General features: G+C 55.9%; 1 protein-coding gene across 2 annotated transcripts in view; it reads right to left on the bottom strand.

Annotated features, from left to right (window-relative positions):
- Positions 1 to 1,027: 1,027 nt before the first annotated feature.
- Positions 1,028 to 26,003, bottom strand: part of SH3RF3 (SH3 domain containing ring finger 3) — a 321,276-nt gene continuing 296,300 nt past the window's right edge. Inside the window, exons 9-11 of one of the 2 annotated variants that reach the window (XR_006734811.1) lie at positions 20,894 to 21,228; positions 13,892 to 14,366; positions 1,028 to 1,100 (exon numbers count right to left, since the gene is read on the bottom strand). Coding sequence is in view for 1 of the 2 variants with exons in the window: in XM_045550375.1 (XP_045406331.1) it covers positions 14,198 to 14,366; positions 20,894 to 21,228 (504 nt within the window). In the remaining variant the exon portion in view is untranslated. Of the gene's footprint in view, positions 1,101 to 11,267; positions 14,367 to 20,893; positions 21,229 to 26,003 lie in introns of those variants that run through there. The other variant, XM_045550375.1, reaches the window with a different exon arrangement.

Here is a 26,003-nt window from a genome sequence, read left to right as displayed (position 1 = left end):
TCTTCAAAGACTCAGCTTCAATTAACACCTATTATAACAGGTCCTAATAAGAGGTACTTGGTAATGAGCTGATTAAATCTGTAATTAAAGTGTCAAAGGCAGGGCCCTTCAAGGAGGTCCGCAGCTGCCAGAGTCTGCCCAGGGCCCACCCTGCTTCACCTCTGCTCAGGGCCCGCCTGGATTCCCGGTGACATGTCCAGCTGGCGACTTCTTTTGATTATCACAAACACCAAGTCTCAAATGAAAGGAGTAGAAATAAATAGAACACGCCAGCCCCATGGGACCAGAAGTTCCAGCGCACAGCACCCCTGGCTCTACTCGGGCACTTGTAAGTGTGGGCTCCCTGCCCCGGGAGGCAGCCGTGCCTGCTGGACTGTGTGCTCACGTGGCCGAGGAAACCCTGGATTTCCAGAGCACATTCGTGACCACCCTGGGAGCCCCGCCCCTCCCTGGTTCATCTGAGGGCCGTTCTCTGACGCCTTCTCTGGGGCACCCTCAATGTCGCAATGCTTGTGCAGTGCTCTCACCCCCACCCACTTCGTTCATCTCTGTGTTCTGAACTCAGCGCCACCTCCTCCTCCCTTTTTAAAAACTTTTTATTTTGAGCTAACTGTAGATTCACGTGCAGTTTTAAGAAATAAGTGCAGAGAGATTCCATGCACTTTTCACCAAATTTCCCCCAATGATAACATCTTGCAAAACTACTATCGCAGAAATCAGCCTTGGTACAAACCGTTGGCCTTACTCAGCTATCACGTTTTACATGCACAGTGGAGTGTGTGTGTGCGCCTGTGTGCATGTTTGTGTACTCAAGCACTTAGTTCCATGCAATTTGGTCACACGTGTAGATTCCCATGACCCTCCTCCAGTCTGTCCCACAGGGATCCCCGGGGCCACCCTATGCACCCACAGACACTCCCTGCTTCTCTCCCACCCCTACCCTGGCCCCAGCCCCGGGCACCCACTCACCGGTTCTCCATCTCTATGGTCTTGTAGCTTCAGGAATGTTATATAAATGGAGCAGTGACAGGAGCAGGCATAGACAGCAACACCTCACACACCCTTGACAGAGTGTGCTGGACTCCCAACTTCCTCCTTACCTAGGAAGGAGAAGGAAATGGGAACCAGCCCACGAAGTCTATGCAGATGTGGTCATATTTATGTTTAATGCCTGTCTGCTCTTTTTCTAAAAAGGCCTTTTTTCAGGTCACAAGTGCCCCTGGAGACCAGTGTGATCTCGACAGCAACTGTAGTGTCCCAGTTGGTGCCTCACCCAGGGCGAGCTCACACGGCCTCTCCCACCAGGTGCCACTCTCTCTGGGCTGTTCTTTAATGGTAGGAGAATGACGGTGAGTCAGGGACCGTGCAAATGCAAGTCTGGGCGAACTGGACAGTGATAAATATGCATCAGGACCCAGACACTTTCTGTGAGAATGCATCGTTTTCTAAATTGCAGCAAAGTTTAGTTGGAAATTTTTATTCGGGATGTGCATATTTGCTTTACATACAATTTCATTGACTGTGCCAATCATGGGAATGTCCATCAGAAAGGAGCGGTGGTTCTTGGAGCAGATGCCTCTTCTGTGGGCGTTACAGACTCTTGATGCTGCGTGTGTTTGAGGAGCTAAGAGCACAGGCTCTGGAGTCTGGACTCTGAGTTGGACTAATCACTGGCCGTGGGGTCTGGGGGAAGTTATCTAACCTCCCTGAAGCCCCACTCCCATTTGTGAAATGGCCGTGGCAAGAGTCCTTGCCTGTAGGGTGCCTGTCAAATTAAATGAGATAATCTTGTAAAGTGCCTAGTGTGGTGCTCAATGGACAACAGCCAAGGCCATTTGTGAGGCTGACAGGGCAGCTGGTGCCCTCTCCCTGGGGGGCAGCGCGCAGCAGGGAAACAAGACCCCTGTGCAACATCCCTCCCGGAGGCACCGATCCTGACCCAGGTCTGGCGTGCAAGGCCAGCCCTGCACGCAGTGGGCAGGAGCGTCCAGTCCTGGGAGGGTACACGTGAGTTCCAGGTCAAAGGTCATCCTGGGCTGGTGCCCACAAGGCGAACTCTGGGTGTGGGGAGGTGGCAGGAGCGGTTGGCTCTGCATTCCGGGAGCCTCGGCTAGTGTACGTCGAGGGCTTGGGGAGAAGGAGTGTGTGCAGGGGAAGAGGGGGGTCTGGGAGGAGACGGTGGGTGGCAGGAGACCAGGAAAGGAGGCTGTGCTGAGGATATGACTGAGGGAGCCTCCTGCCGCACACCCAACCCCCCAGGGAGGCGAGCTGAGGACCTCACGCAAACTGCACAGAGAGTTCCAGGACTAATCTGTCCCGTGGTGACCAAAAATGACAAATGAGGGGAAGAGAACTCTAGGCCGGCTGTGGCTGTACCCCAGGCCACTGTGGGGAGCGGACCCTGCGTGTGGGGGCGGCGCCCCCTCCAGGACGGCCCCAGGGCCTGCACCTCCTGCAGCTGCCCGCCGGCCGGGGCACAGATGCCCGGGACTTAACTCCCGCGGGGCCTGTGGTCTGGGCTGTGCACAAGTCCTAATTCACTGGCGCTGGGGGAGGTGGGCTGCTTGTTAAATGTTTTATAACGCGGTTTTCTGAGTCCAAAGCAGAAGCTCCGTATTTACCAGCTCAGAGCCATAACCAAGTTATGAATCATAAGATTCTAGAAATGGCCAGCCCAACACATGGGACTTCCCGGAGAGTCACATAAGCTCCGGAGCTGGCCTGGGGAGCTTGATGCTGAGTTTAAGTTTCAGCCAAATCTCAGAGGCCTTGAAGTGCCTGGCGGAGTGACAGAAAGCAGCGTGCCCACCCTGGCTTTAGGTGGCAAGGAACCCTCCGACGAGGGGCACAGGCTCGATGGAGACAGGAAGGGCCCACCTAGGAGGCCACCTGGGCTTCTGATGGGCTGCACACTCTTCTAGGCCTTGTCACTTGCCAGTATCCAGGCGTCCTGTGGCCCCCTGGGGAGGCTGTGGTGCTTTTGGGACGTGGTTTCCCTGTGTCGGATGCTGAGGGCTTGGTCTGCTGGGGACACCCATTCCTCTGCACCCCTGGCCACATCCTTTGAAGCCACAGGCTGGTCCTGGGGTGGGCACAGGCCACAGCCTCCATGGCTGCCCTCGCTCCTCCGCTCCCTCACAGCCTCTCCTGCTGACTCTCATCCAGGCAGGTGTGTGTGCATGTGTGTGCATGTGTGTGTGTGCACATGTTGGTTGTGAGGGTGCATGTGGTATGCATGCATGTGTGTGTATGTGTGTGCATGCGGGCATGTGTATGTGCCTGTGTGTGGCGTGTGTATCATCTGGGTTTGTGCATGCACATGGGTCAGGTGTGAATAAACGGGGCCTATGGGGAACTGGGGACGGAGGCCGAGGCACCAGCGTGGGGTGTCTCAGAACTGGCCCAGGGAGGGAGGCACATCTGTCCACTGGCTCCCTCAGGCCTGTGCTTCTGTGTCGGGCAGGGGAAGGTGCTGTGTGGGCTCCTGCAGGAGGTGACCTGGAAGTGCCCAGGACACAAAGGTGCCACCGAGGCAGCGGCTGCCAGGCAACCTGTGTGCAAGCCTGTGGTTGGAGGCAGGACAGTAGGCAGCCACCTCTGCTGGCCCACGAGGAGACAGGGAAGTGTCAGGGTCTCATGAGGAGGCGTGGGTCTCGGGGCACCTCAGAGGGCCCTTGGAGAGGCGGGAGCGCCTGGGGAGAGCCCTCCAGGGTGCCCGGCCTGGCCTTCCAGCTTCTCACACCTTCTCACTTGGCCTCGAGGCTAGCTCACCTCACATAGGCCAGGCGCTGCTCCGCTCAAAGGTTCTTGAGAAACACTTGGTGGGGAGGCAGAGAGACACGTGACAGAAGACAAGGAGCCCAGGTGGGGCCGCTGCTGTGGACGAGGAGGCCAGGGGACATCGAACATCCCTGGTGATCAGTGTGGCGCAGAGCAGCCTGGGCCGTGCACAGCTGGTGGGACCGTCCCGGGCATCCCTGCAGCCCAGGCCAGGAGGGTGGCAGAGGATGGCGTGGAGGCAGCGGGAGAGAGGCGAAGTGAGCTGCAACACGGGGCAGTTTGCCGCACACTCAGAAGAGGGCAAAGGAAGCACCCGTGGGAGCCCTGGGAGGGCAGGACTCGGGGCAGGGTGGCTGTGCCCAGGGGTGGCGGGCGCCTGGGCCGTGGGGCCCACATGCCCAGCAGCAGTCGGACACTGCAGCATGGCTCCGGGAGAGATGGTGGCTGCAACTGTGGGAGGCATTTCAGACATGAGAGCGTGGCGGCCACCACGGCATGTAGGGGACAGAGGGCAGCTGCCCAGGGCCCAGGGCCCACGGGGAGGAGGGTGAGGGCATATCACAGGCCTGAGCCAGGGGGAGAGGTTCCTGAACAGGTGCCTCAGGAGCTGAATGAGGCAGAGATGGCCGAGGAGGGTGGACAAGCCCCATAAGGTGGTTCAGATGTGGACACAGACGTTGACCCACATCCCCCAGAGAGCTGCAAAGAAAGTTTTTTATCACTTGTGATTGGGCTCCTGTGTGGCCTGCAGGTGGTCCCCACGCCCAGCCCCACTCCCACCTGCAGAAGAGGCAGAGGGGGCCGTGGCCTTCTGACAGGCTGCGGTGGTTCGGGCAGGGTGGCTCAGAGGTTGCCTGACCCTGGAGCCTTCCTTCCTCTTTGCTGGGGCTGACTTGGCAGCGATGGTTCTAGAATTTTGGCCTCAGGATGCAGCTGTGCTGCCTGGAATAGGCCCAGTTCTTCCCTCTGACCTTGGTCCATGAGTACTCAGACCTGTCCTATGTCCTCAGTGAGGATGTGCCTGGCAGCCAGGGTCCTGGGCAGCCTCTGGGAGCCTCCTACCCAGTGTCCAGTGACATTATGTTCACAGCACTGCATTTGGAGACAGCCCTGGGGACCCCCAGCTAAGGGACTGTGATCTAGTCTCAGCCCCCTTGTCTAGCCTCAAGGTTGGGGTGGGGTACGCCTCTGTCCCCGCTCACTTGGGCAGTATGCTGTGGCACGGTGTTCTCCCGTGGGTCGGCCTCTGCCGTAGGCAGGCACACACTGGCCGCCGGGAGGGCCGGATAGAGGTGGCCCCTGCCTCGGCTTCCTGGGTGTACCCTCCCCATGGGCACAGGGGACGGCCTGCTCCACCGGAGTCCTGTAGAAGACTCACCCTCTCTCTCTGGCCACCTCCTTATTTGAGATTCCGTATTTTGGGGGCCTTGGGGATAGCAGCCAAGTGCAGGGAGGGTATGGATTAGGGTTTGCTGGGTGAGGCAGCCCCAGCCCCAGCCCCACCTAGGGGCACAAAGCCAGTTGGTGGCAGGTGTGAGGCCAGAACTGCTCCCTACCCTGGGCTCATATTCCTCCATCTCCCCTCCCTGTGGCCCCCACCTGTGTGGGTACCATAAGGTGTCACAGCAGCGCTGTCCTTAGCTTGTCACCATTTGGTCCAGGCAGCTCCAGTTGCAGCAAGCAGGTTCCTCTGGCCAGGACCCCTCAGAGCCACCAATCACCAGACTGTGGGCCTGAGCAGATGCCCACCAACTAGTGGGGGACTTTTGTTCTTTTTGACAAAAGAGCATGTTGCCACCAAGTGTGGCACATGGCACACTAGGCCACAGGCAGCCAAGTCCCCGAAGGCTGTAGGACCCTGTCCTTCCATCCTGAGCCAGGCTGGCAGGCCATGGGTGTCAGATGGGGACTCGGTGTCAGCACCACTCAGCCAGCCTCCTGGAGCCGAGTGCCAGCTGAGGGTTAGGATGTGGCCTCTGGAGCCAGATTGCCCGGCTGGAATCCCAGCTGCACCAGCGCTTCGCCATCTCTGGCGGTGACTTGGTGAACTGCTTTCTGTCTCAGTTTCCCCACCTGTGAAGTGGGCGTGACCACAGTTCCTTGCCATCTTCGCCTATGACAAGGATGCCACAGAACTCCAGGAAGGGCCAGTCACCCAGGCCTCCGCATGCTTCTGCTGTCACTTTTGCTCTCTGCGGCTCCCTGGCTGCTGTTTCTCCCACCCTTGCCCTCAGTTCCCCGGCAGGAAAGCCATTCTCGCTCCAGTGTAGCCCCCAGCACGGGGAGGAGACCAGGTCCCGGTCAGACGGGGCCCTGCCCGCCAGCCAGGCCGGGGCGGTGAGGAGGGCACCACACGGCACACAGCAAGGGCCCCTGCAGGCTTTGCTGGCTGTTTTGCTGGGAAGGGCGGTGGCACTCAGAGCCCCTGGTCCTGGCCAGGAACAGACGTGAAGCCCTGGAGCCCACCACATCTGGGCCACAGTGTGACCTGTGAGGGTGGAGTCTGGCAAAGTCCTCCAGCGTGTGCTGGGCAGGGCCTGGCACCCGCCACTGGGAGCCCCAGGCTTTCCGAATGGGGGATCCTGACGGACTGTGACAGGCCCACAGGTGGGAGGTCCGTGGGCACCCTGCACCCGCCCCTGCCTTCCTCCACCTGCCCTTTCCAGTAGTGAAGAAATCACGGTGCAGACGTGAGAAAAGCCACTTCAGGGCAGCCTCCCTCTGGGACGTGTTGGCCGCCACATTGGCCTGGCTTACCCAGAGGACCTCAGGGCTGCCGCTGCTCCCATGACCTCTCTGCCCCCCTGGGCAGGGCCACCTTCACCTCCTCCCGGCATCTGCGCAGCTCCGTCACTGGCTTCCCCGTCACAGGGCCACTCCCTGTGCTGCCAGCAGAGGGGGCTTTAGACACGCTTTGCTCTCTAATGGCAACTCGGATCCCGGCCAGGGCGGCTTCCCTGCCCCCGCCTGCCGCTGTGGGACCCGCCCCCGCCCGCCTGCTGACCCTCCACGCCACCCCTCCAACTTCATGAGATTCTTCTGCTATCCCTTAGTGCACTGCACTAGAATGATTGTGTGCTCATTTTAATTAATTTAACTTTTGACTTCATTACAGTGTGGTCCCCATGAGCATGGCACTGCTAGGGGCTGAATTTCCCCCGGCATTCATGTGTGGAAGTCCTAACCCTGGGGCCTTGAGTGTATTTCAAGTGTGGTTAAGTTAAAATGAGGCCATTAGGGTGGCCCTGATCCAATTTGACTGATATCCTTTGAAAAGAGATTAGGACTCACACAGACAGGCACAGAGGGACGACCACGTGAGGACACAGTGAGAAGATGATGTCTCCAAGCCAAGGGGAGAGGCCTCAGAGGATGCCAACCCTGGTGGCACCTTGATCTTGGAATTCCAGCCTCTAGAACTCTGAGGAAATGAATTTCTGTTGTTTAAGCCTCCCCGGGGTGGTACATTGTTATGGTGGCCCTGGCGACTGATACAGGCACCAGGGGTTTGTGCACCTGTTTCCATGGTGCCACATGCAGATTTGTGGCACCACGGGCCCACTCAGCAGAAGCTGCAGGGAGGCCTGAGAGCCTGGGGTGCGGTCGTCTGGCCCTGATCCATCCCAGCGACGCCGCTGCCAGGCAGGGAGGGGAGCGGCTGCGGAATGAGAAAGTAGGGTGGGCAGAGTGGAGAGAGGTGCCCAGCCCCAGGGCCAAGTCCTGTGCGACCTTGGCAGGGGGCACTTCCTCCCATCTCTCCCGGCAGGCACGTGTGCGCTCCTTGCCTGACGTGTTGGAGGACGTGTCCTGGAGATGGCTGCATCCCTCTGACGCGTCCTGCTCGGGAACGGACCCTCGTGTCTGCGGTGGCTCTGGCTGGGGTAGGGGAGCTGTGTCTGTCCTTTCCGCCCTGTCTCTGTGGGTGCCTGTAATTGTCTGATCACCGACGAAAGAATGGATGACGACTGAGCCACTGACGGCCTGCGGTGGACGTGTCTCCCGACACTTCCTGGCTGTGCCCAGGCTTTCGTCTGGTTCCATTTCCTCAGGACATCACAGAATGTGACTTCTTCCAGACTAAGACTTCTTTCTCCACATGCATAATTATGTCCAAGTCTGTCGATATTTCCTCTGGGACTTCTTTTGGATGCAGTTTTTAGACCTCGTTTTCCTAAATACGGTATGCTGACCCTCTGACGCCTGGTCCTCTCACACACAGCCGCGGGGTTTCCGGGGCCTGTCTTGGGGGGTGGCCCTGGGGAGGGGCGTCCTCTCGCTGCTGCTCTCCATCCACGTGGCTTGGGCGGGGCTGACAGCCCAGGCACTGGCCATCTGCATGTGCCTGTCCTCTGTCCATATGGCTGGGTCGAGGGGGCATCATGGGCCCAAACTGAGTGGTGAGAGTGGACGCCAGGATCTCGGCTGGGGCCATTGAGAAAGAGCAGCTCTACCTCTGCAGGGGTGGCTAAGGGGTCAGGGTGGCAACCTGAACCTGCCGGTGACCACAATACTGTGACTCAGGGAAGAGCCTGCTGAGAAAGGAGCCAACGTGGAGGGCAGCAGGGCAAAGTGACACCCAGGGACATCACAGGAGCACCTAGATCCAGCCGTGCCTGAGGCAAACCACATCAAACCAGTGTTTCTTAATGGATACGCTCTTGGCATTTTAGGCAGTCTTCACTGTGGGACTATTCTACATAGCACGAGACATTCCATATCCCAGTTCCCACCAGCCAAATGCCGAGTGTCCCCATGGAGCCCCAGAGCCCCCATCACAGCCACACGTTCAGTTGACTGCCCTCGGCTTTCAGACACTTGAGTCAAAGAGTCCTCATTTTACTCATTCCTGTTCGTTTTTCTGGCATTTTGAGATGCCAGGGCCCTGACAAATGGCCCCCTGCCACCACTGTCTTGGGTGTCTGGGATTTAACCCCTAATGTGCCAGTTGATCTTAGTGTGGCCCATCAGAGCACAGGGACTGTCACTGAGGGAGGGGTCGGCTGCAGTGAGGATGTGGCCAGCACAGGCTCCCATCGAGATGGACGAATAAAAAGCCGCCAGTTCTGGCCATGGAGGACAGTGCAGAGGACAGTCTCAGCATGGTGTGGCCAGCTTCAGAGGCTGGGGACAATGTGTCCCTCAGGGCCAGCTCAAGGTGGCCTTCTTTGATAAGTGCAGTGACCACCTGGAAGGATAACATGAACAGAAAGCGGAGAACTCCATAAGGATCCCAACATGGTTCCTGGAGACCACGAGGCCCGGCCAGGCTGGAGCTGCTTGGGAGGGAGGAGTCCCGGGCTCCCCCAGCTGCTGTCTCTGAGCGGTACAGGTCTCATGGGGGTGCTGTGTCCCACCTCGACATCCAGGGACTCAGCAAGAGGAGAAGCATTAAGACCCTCCTCCCCTCTTCTGCTCCAGAAAGTGCAGAGCAATGGCTCCCGGCTCATCACCATGCACTGCGTGGCCTGTGGGACTGACACAGACTCCTCCCCGGTGTCCAAGGGCTATTCCGGCCCTTCCTCTTCTCCCATAGCAGGATGGAACCACAGCTCTGCCTAGAGCCTGGCCTGCCTCGATTTCTCCTTCTATCAGACGATATGATGGGAATGCCCACCTCATTTGGTGGTTAGTGCTGACAGCAGTGTTTTCTTTCATAACCATCCTTCTAGTATGGTCAGAAGTCCTGGCTCTGCCTCTTATTTAATTCAGAGCTAATAACAGAACTTTTGAGAGTCAAAATTTCACCTGTAAAACAGGAATGATAAGAACCACACTTCAAGGGCTGTCTTCAGCCCTCTAGGCTCCCTCTCCCAGGAGCCTCACGAGACCCCTGAGGTGTCTGAGATTATCCATCTTGTACCACGGCCAGGTGTGTGCTGTCTCTGCAGCTCTGCCACAGGCCAGTGGCTCTCACCCTCACTGTTCCCCCGCAGCACCTCGTGTGGCTGGGTGAAGGGCCGGCCCATGGAGAGAGTCGCTGGGAAAGAAGACCCAGCATTCTCCAATTCAGGCACACGCCTCGTCAGCATCAGGTAGAGGCAGGGCTGCTGACTCCTGCTCTCAGAATCCACAGGGACTGAGGCAGCCCAGTTCACTGACAGCAGATGAGAAACATCTCTGCTGCACAGGCTGAGCAGTTGGGCTGCCCCAACACCTTTCTCCCTGTGTTAAGGCAAATTAGTCCTGTTTGCTTAGTGAGCATGGATTTGGAACACTGGGAGTAGGGTGTGTGATTTGAATGTAAAATGGCACCAGGCCCCGAGGGGTTGCCGTGTGGTCTCACAGTCAGGATATCCCTGCCCAGCAGACTGCTGCACTGGCCTGCCAGCCAGCCTTTCCAGACACATTGTGATGGGCACTGCTACGTTTCCTCTGAATCTCCTCTCCCCACTCTCTTCTGCTTGACATAGTATTTCTACAAAGGGGCAGACATAGGTTTAGTGCCCAGTATGTGAGTCGGAAGGGTAGACCTGAGTTTGAGTCATAGTCCACTCGAGCTGTGTGCCCAGGGCAACTCATTTAACCTCTTCTAACCCTGATTGCTCAATTAGCAAACATAGGTAAGAGCACCTTCCACACAGCCTTGCTGGAGGGCAAGTGGGCACATAGCACACTTCCTTACCACAGTGCTGGGCCCATACAGCCACCCCCACAACTACCTCTGCTGTGTTATTTCCTCTTATACAAGTTCATTTAATTATTTTTAATTAAAAATTTTTTTAGAGATGGGGGGATCTCACTATGTTGCCCAGGCTGGGTTTGAACTCCTGGGCTCAAGCAATCCTCCTGTCTCAGCCTCCTGAGGAGATGGGACTACAGGTACCTGCCAACATGCCTGGTAAGTTCACTTAATTGTTCAGAAGAATAAAATGGCTCTTTGCTAAGCATCCTTCCAGCTCAAGTAGATATATCTGGGTGCAAGTCTCAGCTAAGAGGCCAATGGAAGCCCATTTCAGGAAGCACACTGTGTCTGACACTCTGCAGCTGTCAGTCTGTCTGATTTGTGGGGTTCCCTGCACCCCCATCCTGTGATCCAGAGAATAGCTCCCCATGGCTTGGGCACCCCCAGGGCCAGAGAGACAAGAGCAGGCCCAGGAGGCTGCTCGTTGGGAGGTCAACACCACGCACTTCTGGCTGACAGTGACCTGAGTAACTACAAGGGAGGAAGGTGAGTCATCTATAGAAAGTGCCCTTGCCCTTCCAGGCACGTGAACTCCCAGGGAGCAGCGGGCCAGCCTCTCGCTCCTGTGGCTCCACTCTTACTGCCTGTGGATCTCCAGTGTGTGCTGGGTATGGCTACCTGACATCACCACTGCCACGACTCCTGCCCTCCTCAATAGCTACTGCTCTGACACAGACCCTGTGTCCCCCACGAGGGAGCACTGAGGGGCAGGAGTGTGGGCCAACAGGCTGGCCCTCCTACCCAGGGCCCTCGCGGCCTCTGCCCCAACTTCACTGCTCTCCATCCAGACACAGGCCTCTCCGTGTTCATTTTTATTTAAAGACTCGGAAACACAGGCATCATAGTTTGTCATTACTGTTAAGTCTTCCAAAACCACACGCTGACATTTGTGCATAACAGAAACATTGGTGTGTGTGTGTGAACTGTGCAAAGTACAAAGGATCTCAGTCAGTCGCTGAGCTTGTGTCGGGCGCCCAGCCTGGCAGCCACCTTGGGAGGACACAGGACAGTGCCCGTGGGCTGCCATCCGCTGCCCTGCCCCGCTCCCTGGGCCTGGGGTGGCCATGCTGGCTCCTTGGGGTGCAGTGCTTTCACTCAGTCATGGCTGTAGACTCTACTGGGCTCCTCACAGCAAATCACCAGGGCCACCAGATGCCACTGCACAACTAAGACGCGTGCAGTTGCGAGGCCAGCACAGAACATGAGGGTTTTAGACAAGGTACAGCCAAAACGGGGTGTCCTTCAAGGCCAGATGGCCTGGAGGAAAGGGCTGATTTTACTCCTGCTCTCGTCTGCAGGCTGCATTGTCTCGCAGGCTGCAGGGCCTGAACGCGTGTAGAGCACTCAGCACAAGCACAGCCCGTGTGCACGCCCCTCTCCTGGCAGCCTGGCAGCAGCTCCCAGAGCCCTCGCAGAGCAGGCCCCGGCCCTGGCTGGGCTCGTGGCATCATTTTCCTCCCAAGGTGGCACCAAAGCCCACCCCTGACTCTGCCACGGCAGGGGCCGGCTGGTGTCTTCCAAAGGCACAGTGAAGCTTGCCCAGCTCTTGCCCGTGAGGTGGGGGTGCTCCGCCTGGGGCTGCTGCCTCCCCCACCGTCACTAGGTGTTGAGCACATTCCTACCAGAAGCACCAGAGGAAAGAAGGTCCGAGTTAGTCTATTCCGTTGCTTGGTAGCTGCCCTTGTGTTTTTTTAAAAAAACTTTTTTATTATTTGGAGGCTTGAGTTAGTCTGGTTTCGCTGGAGAACACATGTCTCACTCAGGGTGTTAATCTATGCACCTCCTTGGTGGCAGCGTGAATTTAAATACGCACAGGATTCTTGTGCATGGCAACTAATTTGGCAACAAAGGTAAATAGATACCTTCTGGTTGTCACTCACCTACAGGGGTCTCTGTGTTTAAACCAGATTTTTTCTCCGATTCTGAACAAATTTCTCAAGTCTATTAAATGTGTTCTCATCTGGAGGGAGGAAAAGAGCCTTTCTCCAGGTGTGACTCCCTAGTGCGCAGCCACCTGGTGGTAACAAGTAGCCAAGCCATGTCCCCAAATGGGAACTCTGAAAATAAGTGGCTCAAGTCTCAAAGGCTTCACGCCAGGATAGAGAATGTGTTTCTGGAACTGGTTGTTCCCTGAAGGCCAGTGACGCCCTATGTCACCGAAGGCTAAGGTATGCAGCCTAATTGAAGTCTGAGTGGTTTTTATAAAAATATAGGTAGACAGAGGGGTTATGAATCAAGAATCTGAGATGACAGAATGTGCTCCTAAGGTGACTCTCAAGAACAAAACTGTGTCTTGACAGGGCCCCTCCGTGAGTGTCCTGAAGACGCGAGTGATGCGTGAATGAACACGCTTCTGCCGGCCCCACTCAGGGGAGGTCCCAGGACCAGAGCTGCCCCCCCTCCTCTCTCGCCCTCCCGTCCCCCGGGTCCTGCACGTCTGCCGAGGTGCAGCCACCCCGGTTCTCAGTGCACCTCTGGCCTCCAGCAGGGGAAGGTTTGTGCTGTCTGATGGGGGAGCGGTTATTTATTTTTTAAAAAGAAGGAAAAAAAACCTTTGCAAGGTGGTGATCTGAACTGTGGTACCAACTGCCCATTTTGATAGCAAGAAATCATATTTTGAGGATGCTAATTGCAGTCATTCTCTCTGAAGGAATAAAAGGAAGATTCTGCCTTCCTGGGCTGGGGAGGACTTGTGCGTTCCTTCTACCAATACACAAAAGGACATTGTCGTGGCCCTTCCTCGAAATGTTTCCAGGTCTTGAATAATCATCATCACTGTCTAGACAGAGCATGGGGTTTTGGTAAAGGTTTAAAGAGAGAGGCTGTTTCCAAACTCCCTCCAACCACCTAAAGGGATCCGCTCCCACCCCACGGAGCAGTAGCCGACACGGATGTGGGGCAGTGGGCTTTTCAGCCTCCCCAAAATTCATATGGTAAATATAAAAACCCTGCCCCTTTGATGTCACCTCACACATTTTTTCTTTCAAGCTCGACCAAGTCATTACTAGTTTTACAAAAAGGCAGCACCAGATGTATGAAAAATAGGCAACGTCTGACCTATTAGAAATATATAAAGTCTAACAGCTTCGTGTGAAAAAGATGTCGTAAGAAAGAAGCAATGCAAAGGGACGGTGGTGGTGGAACAGAGAGTGTCACTTACAATGCTGGCGGGAGACAAAGCCACACCGGATTCTGCTCCAGTCCCCAACAGGAGCCTTGTGGCAGGCCTTCCGAGGGATTCCCGAGCCCCGGGCCATGAACACCCTTGCTGAGTGGCTGGGCGGCAGGTGACTGAGGTATATAGAGAGGTGACAGCAATCTGGGCCCCGTGGGAAGCCCAGGGTGGCCGGGCAGGCCTGGGGGGACCATCCCCAGCACTTGTGGCCCCATGCCCACCGCGCAGCCTGCAGCCCTCCTGCAGCTTCCTACCTGCGGCACGGCTGGAAGCCACGGCCACGACGGGCCTGTGACGGCATCTTCTCTTGCACAAGGGGCTCTCTTCAGAGTTTGCACAGAGGGGTGGGCATCCCATTGAAGAACACCGCAGGGTGTGCTCTGCGTTGGGGTTTTGGGCAAAGACATGACCTTCACAGCCCCAGCCCCTGCCCTAGGCCAGGCTGTCCCTGCCAGGCACCGTGGAAAGGACCCCGACCCTCAGGGCAGCCACAGCCCACTCTCCTCGTGCCCTGGGGCTTCCCGGGAGGCCCCCGGGGGAGCCGGGGACAGCACCGCTCCTCAGAAGCTCTCAACGAAGCTGCCTGGGAAGAGGCCGGTGCGGCCGTTCCGCTGCAGTGTCCCCTTGTACCAGCCGTCCTCACGCTTCTTGTGCACAAAGACAATGTCGCCTTCCTTCAGCTCGATCTCCGCCTCGCTCTGCGGCGGGTACGAGACCACTACGCGGTACCTGGGGGAAGACACAAGGTGGGTGAGCCCAGACCGCCAACCTCTGCCCGCCCTGGGCCTCCCTCTTTCCTCCGTTCCTTCCTCAGTGTAAATTATGGTCATTTGGGGTTACTTTTCCTACTTTACAAATTTCTATTTATTTTTATTTTTTCCAAAATTAAAACTTCTTTTGAAGTTTTTCATTTTTTGTAAACAAATTTAAAAAGGAAGTTTCCCCCTGCGTCTTTTCCGACACGAATCTACAATGAAGCTGGACTGCTCACCCCTGTGACCAGCCCTGGCCCTGCACAGCCCCCGTCTCACACCCCCTCCTGCCCCGACAGCCCGCCGCACGGGCCTCCCAGGGTCCCCGGGCTGGGCAGGGCAGGGCCCTCAGCTCCGTCCTTGTCTGTCCCGTCCCACCTTCACGTCCCTGGGCTGGTGTCCCCACCTCTCCATGTGTCCGCTCTCCCTCTGACAAGCAGGATCCTCACCTGTGCCAGCCTCGGAGGAGGTCGGGTCCTCCATCATGTGTGAAAGGGGCTTTGAACACTGTTTTGGCTAAATGGCTATTTCTAAATGTCCTCCCCAATCACACAAGGTCGTAGCCTCTGCACCTGGACTGGCTGAGGTCCCCTCATCAACATTAACAGGCCACTTCTCCCCACAGCTCATTTCCACGAGACCCGGGCCCCCTGCAGCCTCCGAGGCCTCTCTGGAGTCCTGTTTTCAGGCCAGTGTGACACAGACGGGAAGCACCTGCCGGGGCCTGGCGAGCTCACTGTCCTCGGGCTTTGGTGGGCACAAGCCCGAGGGTCCCTCCCGGCTGGGGCAGGTGCTCCTTGGTGGGAGACTGGGGTCTGACTCTCTAGCTGGCTTTCAAGGTCTCAGAGCCTCGCAGGCAGCACAAGGCCAGCACTTAGCGGTGGCACTGACCAAGGTTCTCTCCTCGGCCAGACCCTAGCCCGGCTCTGCTGAGCCCTTTCTCCACTGGGCGTCACCCTGGCCTACAAAGACTTGAACAAACACAAACATAGTTTCTAACAGCTCAAGGCCAGATCCCTAGGAGACCCCCAGGCCTCCTCAAAGTGCCTGCCTGGGAAACCTCGAGGCTGCCACAAGGATTGACTGTCCAGGCACACCTGTCTCCAGCCTCCGTGGGAGGGCGGGGGCCTGGCTTCAGGACGCAGATGGGCTTCCGTGGCCTGATGCCTGCTTCCCTTCTGTAACTTTCCACTTCCCTGACTCTCCTGAGCCCCCGCTCACCTCTCCCTGGTCCTCACTCTCCCCGGAAGGAGCCCGGCCACTGTGTGCAAAGCCCGCTGGACTCCAACCCCCGCGGGAAAGTATATTCCACCCCTGATCAGGAGCTGCCCCGACCACTGTCACCAGTGTCTGGCTGTGTCTAGGTTTGACAGGACACACACATGCACTCTGCCCCCCACACCTGTCTCACAGGCCTCAGAGGAGGAGGAACATGGCTAGAAAGCAGCTGTGCTGCCCTGACGCAAGCCTTCTGCTGAAACACCGCCAAGGACAACCAGCGCGGGCCCTTGTGCCCTCAGTCCTCATGGCCCAGCCTGGCAGGAACCTCCCCATCTGGCCCTGGGCCGCAGGCTCTGTTGCATGCTTGCTCAGAGTGTGGCCCACAGACTTCAGGACCCCTGAAAGATTCCTGGGGCTCCTCCTAGACCTACCTGATATGACTCAGGGGAGGGAGTGTGGCTTTTCCACGAGCTCCATGAGGGAACGTTTGCTTGCCAATGTCTGAGAAGCAAGGTGCAGAGTGCAAACACTTGGAAACAGGAGGAAGACTTCGCCCTTCCTCACCTGACTTGCTCCTGGGGCCTAGGGGACTGGCCTGTGTGGCTTGGGATCGAGAGGCCATGGCATCAGGGCAGCTGGGCTTGGCACTGGGCTCAGGAAAGATGGGCAGACAGAGAAGACCCAGGCCCAGCCCTGGGGAGCGTCAGCCATGGGCACAGGGCCCCAGCCTGCTTCAGCCCCGAGAGAACAGGAGGCGGGGACAGGGTCCCAAGGCTGCTGTGGGGGTGTGCAATGCGCCTGTTCCCAAGGGAGCAGGGCCAGCCAGGCCACGGCCCCAGCCCTGAGGTCTGGCCAACTCTGAGTGCCTGGGAATGTCTGCAGATGCAGAAGGGTTGGACGGGTTCCCAAGGCTGTCCACCGGCCAGCCAGACGAGGCTCTCAGGGACTTGGAGGCAGAGAGGAAGGAGGTGCCTCCGCTCTCCTCCCAGCCCAGCATCTCTGCAAGTGCTGCCTGCTGGCCTCCTTGGAGGAGGACAGATGGCCCCTGGGATGCAGCCAGCGGTCTGTGAAATCAGACAGCATGCACACAACCAGGGCTGCGAGAGCCCACAAGGACCAGTGCCTGTCCTACCTGTGGCTTTCCGCCATCCTCCGCCTCCTCTGAACACCTGCTCCGCTCCTCTCCTCCCCAAGGAAAGAAAGGAAGGCAAAGGGTGAGATGATTTCTCAGACTCTGAATGCAAGTTTTGGCTTTTGCCTCAACTGCCAGATGTGAAACAAACAAGCAGCTTTAAAAATGTAATTTGTTAGAAAGAAGTAATTCAGTGCTTCTGAGCAACTCAATGATTTAATGAGCCCAGATGGATGTGGGCTGAATTTCTATGAGACAAGCATTTAATGTTTCTGTCCAGATCATTCCAAGACTCTGAGCTGTTCTTCCTGCTGCATGAAAGTAACTGATACACCCCATTATAGACGCACAGGGCCGTCCGCGTGAGCAGCCAGGACGACAGCTACTCCTGCGTCATCATCGTGGCGTCACACATCAGCCAGCGACTCTGCCCTGCTGAGGATAATTAAGGTTATGTCAACCACAGCTGATTTTCAGACACAAGGCTCAGGAAATCCAAATGGTCAACATCAGAATGAATTCTTATTACTGCACTGATTGTCACTGCCATTGGCTCCACTCGCAATGTCTGGGGTGTCCTGTCCTCCTCTCGTGCTGTCTGCTCCCCTCTCCGACAACGGGGGCCAAAGTGGGCCTCCACGTGGCGGCCTTCTCAGAGCACTTGCTTCAGCCTGGCTGAGGACAAGTGAGCCTCTGATTTGGGTATGTGGACACTAACCTATGATGTCAGCTCACACGTGAGTTGCCTACTGCGGCTGTGACAAATGATCACAAAATTAGTGGCATCACAGCGAGTTTCCTGTCTTACAGTTCTCTGAGTCACAAATCCAACAGTCTCGCTGGGCTAAAACCAAGGTGTCTGCAGGGCTGCTTCCTTCTGGAGGCTCTAGTGGAGGGGGGGTCTTCTGCCCTTTCCAGCCGCTGCATCCCTTCTCTGGGGGCCTCTGCCTCCGTCTTCAAAGACAAGGGCAGGTAGAGTCCTTCTCACGTCACGTCACGCTGACCTCTTCTGCCCCTTCTTCTACTCACAAGGACCCTGTGATTACTACACCGGCCCACCCAGATAACCTTGATAATCCCTTTATTTTAAAGCCAGCTGTTTGGCAACTTTCATTCCATGCATCTGCAACCGACTTCCTCTTTGCCACGTAAGGCAACAGATTCAGGGTTTTGGGGGATTAGGGCACAGACATCTTTGGGGGCATTAGTCTACCTACCATAACACATAATGGATCCGAGCAAAACACTTTTAAGTCCTAACAAAGGCAAACACCTCCCAGGCCAGCAAGAGCTGAGGACGAACCGACTGGGTGTGTGAACACATGGGGAAAAGACTGTCCCACTCGAAAGGGGAGGGGTGCGTGCCAGGCAGTGCTGGCGGCGTCATATGTATTATTCTCAAATGTGTCATAGCGTATGTTATTATTATATAGATCATATCATATATTACTGTTGTTGTTTGTTGTGCACTCATAATTTTGTAGGAATTGATCTAGGTGCTTTACAAGTATTACACCTGTCAGGTGGGTATTATCGTTGCCACTTCATGTGTGCAGAAACTGGGACTCACGGAAATGAAGACGCTTGTTTGGGGTGAAATGGCTGATGGGTGGCAGGTGCCTCTTTCTGCTCCAAGCCAGCAGGCAGCACCCAGAGGGCAGGGAGGGGCTGGCCCCAGACCAACTCTGTGACCGGGTCCGCATTTGGAAATCACAGCTGCAGCCCTACTGGGAAGACTGAGCATTAGGCAGTTTTAACCTGATGCCATGTGACACTCACGTCCCAAAGCTGCATCCCTCTTAAGAATTCCAGCAATCTGACTCTGTGCACACTGTGTGCTCAGACGGCCCAAAGCTTAGGTGCCTTGGGAAGGGATCAGTAACCAGCCCTGCGGTTTACTCCGAGGGCTGTGGAGTGGCTTACGCAGGTCTACTCTGCAGGAAGGATCTGCCCGGGTGGAGGTGCCCACGGAACACCCCTGAGTGGCTTCCCTCAGAGGAGCTCCCTCTGCAGACCTTCTTTCCTCTGACTGCAGAGGACGGCAGCTCCCGCTGACTTCCCAGACGCTCAACAGAGAAGTGGTTGAGGCCGGAGGAGGCTGTGCATAGGAGGTGCCCAAGAAATGCAGGCAGCAGCAGGCTCATTTCTCCTTGGCATTTCTGGGGTGGAAACTGCAGCTCTGACAGTCCCATGCTGCCCTCTAGCCCCATTCCCACCTTTGTCATCACAAACGGGCCGTGCACACTTCAGCCCTCATGCGTGTCTAGCAGGTGAGTGCACAGGGCCCCAGCGCAGGGACCCCTGCCCCACGTGGGGGCTGCATCCCAGTCGCTCCCTTCCCCAAAGTAAGCCGAACAGTAAGTTCCATAAATAGGCCAGCAGGGCAAGAGTCCAGATGCTTTCTAGAGCTATCCCAGCCTGAGGTCAGCATCTCCAGGGCCACACCCTCAGCTCCAACCTGCCAGGCTCCAGGCCAAGGACAGGTGGTGTTTCTGCGGCTCATTAGCATTTTGGTTTCAGGCTGTGTTTTGAACACGCTTCTCTTTAGCGAGCTCTGTAGAGCACTTGGGGACAAGGAGGTCGCCAAGAGTCTCTGGGTTCAATAACACCTGTTTAGATGGAAAATGCATAGAGGGGAAGTGATTCTCTGCATTTTGTAATCAGACACCACCACGGTTTTTTAGAACAGGATCTTTCCAGACCTTTTACTGAAGAGTCTGGCAGCCATGTCTTTGAAGATAAATTTGAGGGGTCTGGGGAGAGGGACCCCAGGGGAGATGTGAGAATGGCTTTGAGGTATCTATGGGTCTGTCACTCTCACAGGCCAGCAGGCCAGCTCTGTGACGGGTCTACACTGGGAACTCACAGGCAGCTGGTGCTGGTCCCAGGGAGGAGGGCGGTTGGAAGTGGCAGAGGCACCTTGGGGAGGGGCATTGGAGGAGGGGGAGGAGGAGACAGGGGGAGGAGGAGACAGGGAGGGAGGGAGGGAAAGAGAGAATGTGTCTGTGTGTGTCTGAATGTGTGTGTTTGCATGTTTATATGCGTGTGGTATCTGTGTGTGGTGGGCACGTGTGTTTGCATGATGTGCAATGTGTGCATACCCTGTTTGTGTGCTGTGTGTGTCGCACAGTGTGTGCGGTGTGTGGAGTGTGCGTGTGTGTATGTGTGTGTGTGTGTGTATGGGGTGTGTGGTGTGTGTGGCGTGGTGAGCTCCGGAGGGCTGGTGGGGAAGGCACTCCGCCATCCGGTGTTGCTGTGCCTGGTGCGGGTGGACGGGAGGTGCTGGTGGTCTCTCGAGGACCCAGAAGCAGAGGCTGATGTTGGGCAGGGCTGTGACATGTCCACACTGTTCACACACTGAAGACACTGGGGTCCCTTGGTGGGCCCTCGGCGTGCTGCTAGCCGCGCACCCCACAAAGGGAGGCAGCTCAGGGCCTGGGCTCGGTGGTCAGAAAGCACTTGGCTGAATCTCTGGCTCGGCCTATCTGAGAGCTCTTTCAGGATGCATAACTCACATGGGGGGACCCAGCAGGCAGACTCGAACCTGTGACCCCGGGTAAAACTCAAGGACCTGTAACCCCACAGCCCATGGCCCTGCTGGGCCGTGTCACCTCGGCTGGACTCAGCTTCCAGATTTGTAAAACTCTAGACTGAACTACATGAAATTGCTATTAATAGTAATTTAACAGACTATATACCACTGAATCCAATTTCGGGGTAACGTTTTATAATTCTAAGATGCCAGAGTGGGCACGGCTCCAGAGCAGCTGTTCTCTGAGCAGGGGGCACGTAGGCCCGTGGGGGACTCAACCCAGGGTTCCCCTCCCAGGGGGGAGGGGACATGGTCCCTTCACCAGCCAATCTCTTACTATTTGCACTGAGAATCACTTCGGTTCTGACAAATTTCTGGATGATTCCCTTACAGTCCCAAACTCAGGAACCACATGGATTTGGGGCATGAAAGACACTCCAGTTCCCAAGCCCATTTCATTGGCAGCTCACCGCCCAACTCAGGGCAAAGCTGGGTGATAAGGGATGCCAGGCGAACCTCGTCCTCCAAGAAGCCCCATTGTCCCCATTCCCCAAGGTGGCTCTGGCCCTCAGAGGCCGCCCCGAGCCGGCCCCAGAGGATGCAAGCCTGCCCCCCTTACCTCTCTCTGGGCAACGGCTTGGGCTCAGGGCGCAGGGCAGCCATGCAGAGAGGCGCTTGCCGGGAAGGGGACGAGGAGAAGTTCAGATCCAAGGAGCCTGCCTTCCGGTGCAGCGGCTCCATCCCCACCGCCCCCTGCATCTCGCTCTCTATGGGGCAGGACCCTGCCCTGCCGTGGAGGGACAGCGAGGACACTTCAGGGCCCACTGCGCCCTGCAGCAAGGCGTCCACTGCCGACTGGGGGTCGTGGGTCGGAGAGACAGACGGCGGGGAGCGTGACTTCTTCTTGGTGGACGCCCCGGCTAGAAGTTTCAGGAGCCCGCTCTTCTTCTCTTTCTGGAGAGACACACAAGATTGAAACCAAATGGGATGACGCTGCTAAGTGCTTGTGCTATAGTGAGAGAGGAAATTTTAAAGACAAAACTCAGGCCAAAAGCTTGCTAACTCCTGTTTTCCTTCCTTCCCCAAACCTGGCAGAAGTGTCCAAAACAGACCAGGAGGCCCTCGGGGGAGGCCGCCGGTGCGTTCCCAGAGGACGCTGCAGGACGGCTGTCCTGACAACACACGCTGGCACTGCAGGACCGTGGCCCAGCCTGGCAACGCCAGTGGCCACGTCACAGGAGCCAGCAGTCCATGTGATCTGCTTCCTTCTCACCCAGTTTTCTAAGTGGACAGTGCAGGATGTGGTTCCAGGGACAGGTGGGGCCTGGTTCCCTAAGGGGCACTCCTGCCCCCATGTCCCCTTCCCAAGGCTTCCTCAGGAGGCCTGGTCTGCAGCAGGGGCTCCCAGTAGGGGGTGGCCTTGCCCCCAGGGGACGGGTGCAACGTCTGAAGACATCCGGGTTGTCACTGGCATCTCTGGTGGGCAGAGGCCAGGGATGCTGCTAAACATCCCCCCACGCACAGGACAGGCCTCGTGGCAGTTACCTGGCCCCAAGTGCCACCGGTGCCGAGGCTGGGAATCCCAGGTCCACAAGGAAGGCGGCCAGCCAGGACGTGCAGAAGGAAGCAGGCCTGCCTGGTGTCCAGGCTCTGGGGCTGCAGCCCCTCCTCCTCGCCCAGCAGCGGGAGAGATCCAGCAGTGGGCCCGGTGGGCTCGAGTTCCACACCTGGGCCTTCTCCTGCTGCCTCTGTCTCTACTCCCCCCGCCCACAGGGCCAGGTGGCTGTTCATGCCCTTCCAGGCTCCCTCTAGAATAAAAGACTGGGGAAGGCAGAGGCCATGTTTATTTTGTTCACCGCAGTAACCCGAGGGCCTAGCCTGGTGGCTGAGACATAGCAGGCACTCAGTATACGTTTGCTGAATGAAGTGAGCTCAGTGTGCAGGCTGTCGGGGTCCCTCTGGGGGAGCCCTTCTGACCCCTGAGCAGAGAACAGCCCCAGTGGGCAGACTCTGGCTCCCAGGGAGCCCAGGGCCCTCGGGCCTCTGTGGGCTGTGCAGTTGAGCTGGGGAAAGACGAGGCCCTGCCATCCCCCTGCCGCGCCCATGAGATTTGCAGTGATTCCAGCCTTAGCTATATGTTTGGGAAAAGGGTGGGGTGGATAAATGCGATGGATAATTTTCCCGTCTCAGTTCTCCAGGATTTAATATGACTGATCGTTTTCTTAATTTGACTTGGGCAAACACTGATGTCATGGTTAGAAAACCATCTCCAAAACATTTGCCTTCCAGGACAGAATTCCGCTAATGCCTGAAGCATCCAGTTATTACAAATTGCTGTGGAATTCCCAGTACTAACAACCATCATGCTCATGGATTTCACGGAATATGGATGTAAACATTCCAAGCACTTCCCTAGCGCTGCCCCGCGTGAGGCAGGTAAGAATTAGCCAAGGGACACTTTGCCCGAGCCAGGGAAAGTCTCACAGATTGATTTTGGGGGACAACACTGAGGGAGGATAACAGATTTTAAAGGATGCAATTTAAGGTCTGTCTGGGATCAAAGTTTATGTTAAGGAAAGATGGATTTGCTGGTTTTCTCTTGGGACCAGGAGTAAATTAGCAACATTCCTGAGCCAGGTGGGATGTGGATTTGGCATCTCTGTGATGTTTTTTTCCCTGTGTCCCTCAGCAAGCTTCCCCCAGCATTCTGCCATTTCCATCTGTGGCTTACACTCCCCTCTCCTGGGGGGATCACTTTTCACCCCAGCGACTCCTCTGCATGGCCAACGTCCAATCACTTCAGCCATGCGGGGGTGGGGCGGACCAAACAGCCTGACTGTTGGGAGTAAAATCCTCCTTTGCTCTGACAAGTCATGACCCGGGGGAGGCAGATCTGTGGAGGAAGGTGCCCTGGCCCTCCCCCCGTCAGCCCATGAGGCTCACCCCCACTTCCTCTGCCACATCTGTGGGTGCTGCCCCTGCCAGCGTGGCAAAGGCCTGGCTCCAAGACCCCAATCTGCTGCCTACCACCCTTGTGTTGTCCTCTGCACATCTGGAAGGATGCCATCCGCCTCACTGAGTTGCTGAGATGACAAATGTAAGAGCACTTTCTAAACTGTGGATGCTTCTCACCAATATCTGGTGATTAGGTTGCTGTTTTTATGATATGTTTTCTCTACCCATCTCTGAATATTAAAAAGTTTGCAAAATACCTAGAACCTAGTTAGCTCCCAATACAGTTCTTTCAGGTGAACAAATGAGATTCCCATCCACAACATCTACCTGCCTTGCCTTGGGAGAGTACCTGGACCAATGCAGGGCTCTCAGCTTTCCAACTGTGTGGGTAAAGAACCAACTAAGGAATTCAATAAAATATAAATTTTGGGCCCCACCTTCAAAGATTCTGCTTCAGGAGGTTGAAATGGGGACCAAAAAAAGTGACTGTGGTACAGAAGCCAGGAAGTGATCAATTAGAAGCCAATGAGGCGACCTGATAAGTGATTGCAGAAGTCAGGTAACTTCTTGAGAAGGTGATAAAGAAGAATACAAAAGGTTATTGACACCTACTAAGTCCCCAGCCTAGGGGACACGCATAGGTCTGAAGCAGAGATCTGCTGTGCTGGGCTTGCGGCTGGAGCGCACACTCCGACTCTGTGGGTCTGCTCTGTCCAACCCGCAGCCGGGTGAGCCCTCTCCCTCCCAGACGACCAGTGAGGAGCCAGGAGCTGATGGGTGCTTAGGACATCAAGGGACCGGGTACAAGGTCTGTGACGAGGCTGTGCCACCAGCTCTGCTCTGAAGATCTGGGTCTGAACTCGTTTCTCTGCACATGCACGGAACATGGTCACGTTACAGAGGTGAGAGCTCATGAGTTCTATCAGGAAAAAGCCACGTGTGTTCACACACTCACAGTTATACAAACACATGCACCCTGAAATCAAGTTATACTCCACTTAAAGAATCATCGTCTGGAAATCTAATATTTAAAAAAGAGACTTTTGAAGGTGTTCATTCATACTGCACTCGTACAGAAAAACTGTAAAACATTATACACGTGGTTAAATAAGTTTTTCTGGGTTATGATTAAGATAGTGGTTCCCCTAGGGGACTTAATTGTTTTATAGAACATTAGCATAAAAGCTTGGCAAAAGGAAAACAAAATTTAAAACTTAAATTGAGATCAGTTGCCAGTTAAAGGTCAATCAGAAGTCATGGAAAATTGTGTCTGAAATTATAAAGAGCCAAAGGGAATAGGATTTGATTCACAAAAAGCAACATTAAACAGGGATACCATTGGTTTCATTAAAATGAAGTAAAGCTGCACATGTGACCTCTAAGTGCACATTTATCAAGTTGCCTCCTTTATTGACGCATCCTAGAGGAGGTGGCCATGGCACCATTTCTCTCAAACAGATTTACCATCTTGGCTGGGCACAGTGGCTCACACCTGTAATCCCAGCACTGCGGGAGGCTGAGGCAGGAGGATCGGTGGAGGGCAGGAGTCTGAGACCAGCCCGAGAAAGAGTGAGACCCTGTCTCTACAAAAAATAGAAAAATCACTCAGGCACATGCCTGTTCGCCTATAATCCTAGCTATCATACGTGGGAGGCTGAGGCAGGAGAATCACTTGAGCCCAGGAGTTTGAGGTTGCAGTGAGCTATGATGATGCCACTGCACTCTGGGCAACAAAGCAAGACTCTGAAAAAAAAAGAAAACCCAAACAGATTTACTGTTTTAATGCTTTTCTTGCCTAGGGCAATATTTACAGTCAGTTTGCATAGGCCAGGCACACAGCATGCTGGTCCAGGTACCGTGGGAAGCAGGTGGAAAAAGACTTGATACGCAAAGCTTAACCTTGATAACCCAGGAAAACCACGATCTGCAGAATCCCAAACAGCCTGCACACTTTGGTGGGTAATGTGCTTTTTTCAACACCAAAAGGCAGGCTAGCAACTCATTAGCTTTGAGAATAGAGGATTGAACACAATCACACATTTTTGCTCTGCCAGGCGAACACAAAGACGTTTTCGTGGGCTGAGACCCAGGAGATAGTGGTCACCGGTTAAAGATGTTCAGACCAGGTGTTGACCCTCAGTGACCTGGGAGCCCCTGCACACGGTTCCAGGAAAGCACAGAAGTAAGCAGGCTCTCCAGACCACAGACACTGGTTCCCAGGGTGGGCAGGACTGGAGGGAGGATGGGCAGTACTTCAATTTTGTTATGCGTTTTTGTGTTATTTGACTTATTGCATTGAATTTGTTTCTTTTTTAAGAGAGAAACATAAAAAGGGGAAAAGTCACAGCCTGTTATTTTGAACATAATGGCATTAGATATCATGAATCAGAGAGAAGTTTTGCTACTGATCAGCGGTAGGGCAGGAGGTGACCCCGTGGGAGGGCAGTCAGCGTGGGCCCCGAGGGCTGGGCTGACGTGGAGATAATGCAGAGGTGTGGGCTGGTGGGTGACAGGTCCGGGTGAGGGGCCAGAGGTGTGGAATGGGCTCATCTAGCAGGAAGCAGGTGCTGGCCAGATCGTGGGCATGCTTCCAGTGAGAAAGGCTGGCGGACGTGCACGGCACACCTTGGCGCCTCGACAGCCGACGGAGGAGATTGGTAGACGTCTGTTTGGTAGACGCTATGAGCCACTGCGAGGGGACAGCAGAGCCACTGACAGGACAGTTGCAGGAGGAGTTTAGAGGGAAGGTCACGCCAGGCCCCGGGCTGGAGAGG

The sequence above is a fragment of the Lemur catta genome, chromosome 4 (genome assembly GCF_020740605.2).
Source record: "Lemur catta isolate mLemCat1 chromosome 4, mLemCat1.pri, whole genome shotgun sequence".
In the NCBI taxonomy this organism is placed as follows: domain Eukaryota; kingdom Metazoa; phylum Chordata; class Mammalia; order Primates; family Lemuridae; genus Lemur; species Lemur catta.
This window is presented reverse-complemented; position numbering and strand designations above follow the sequence as displayed.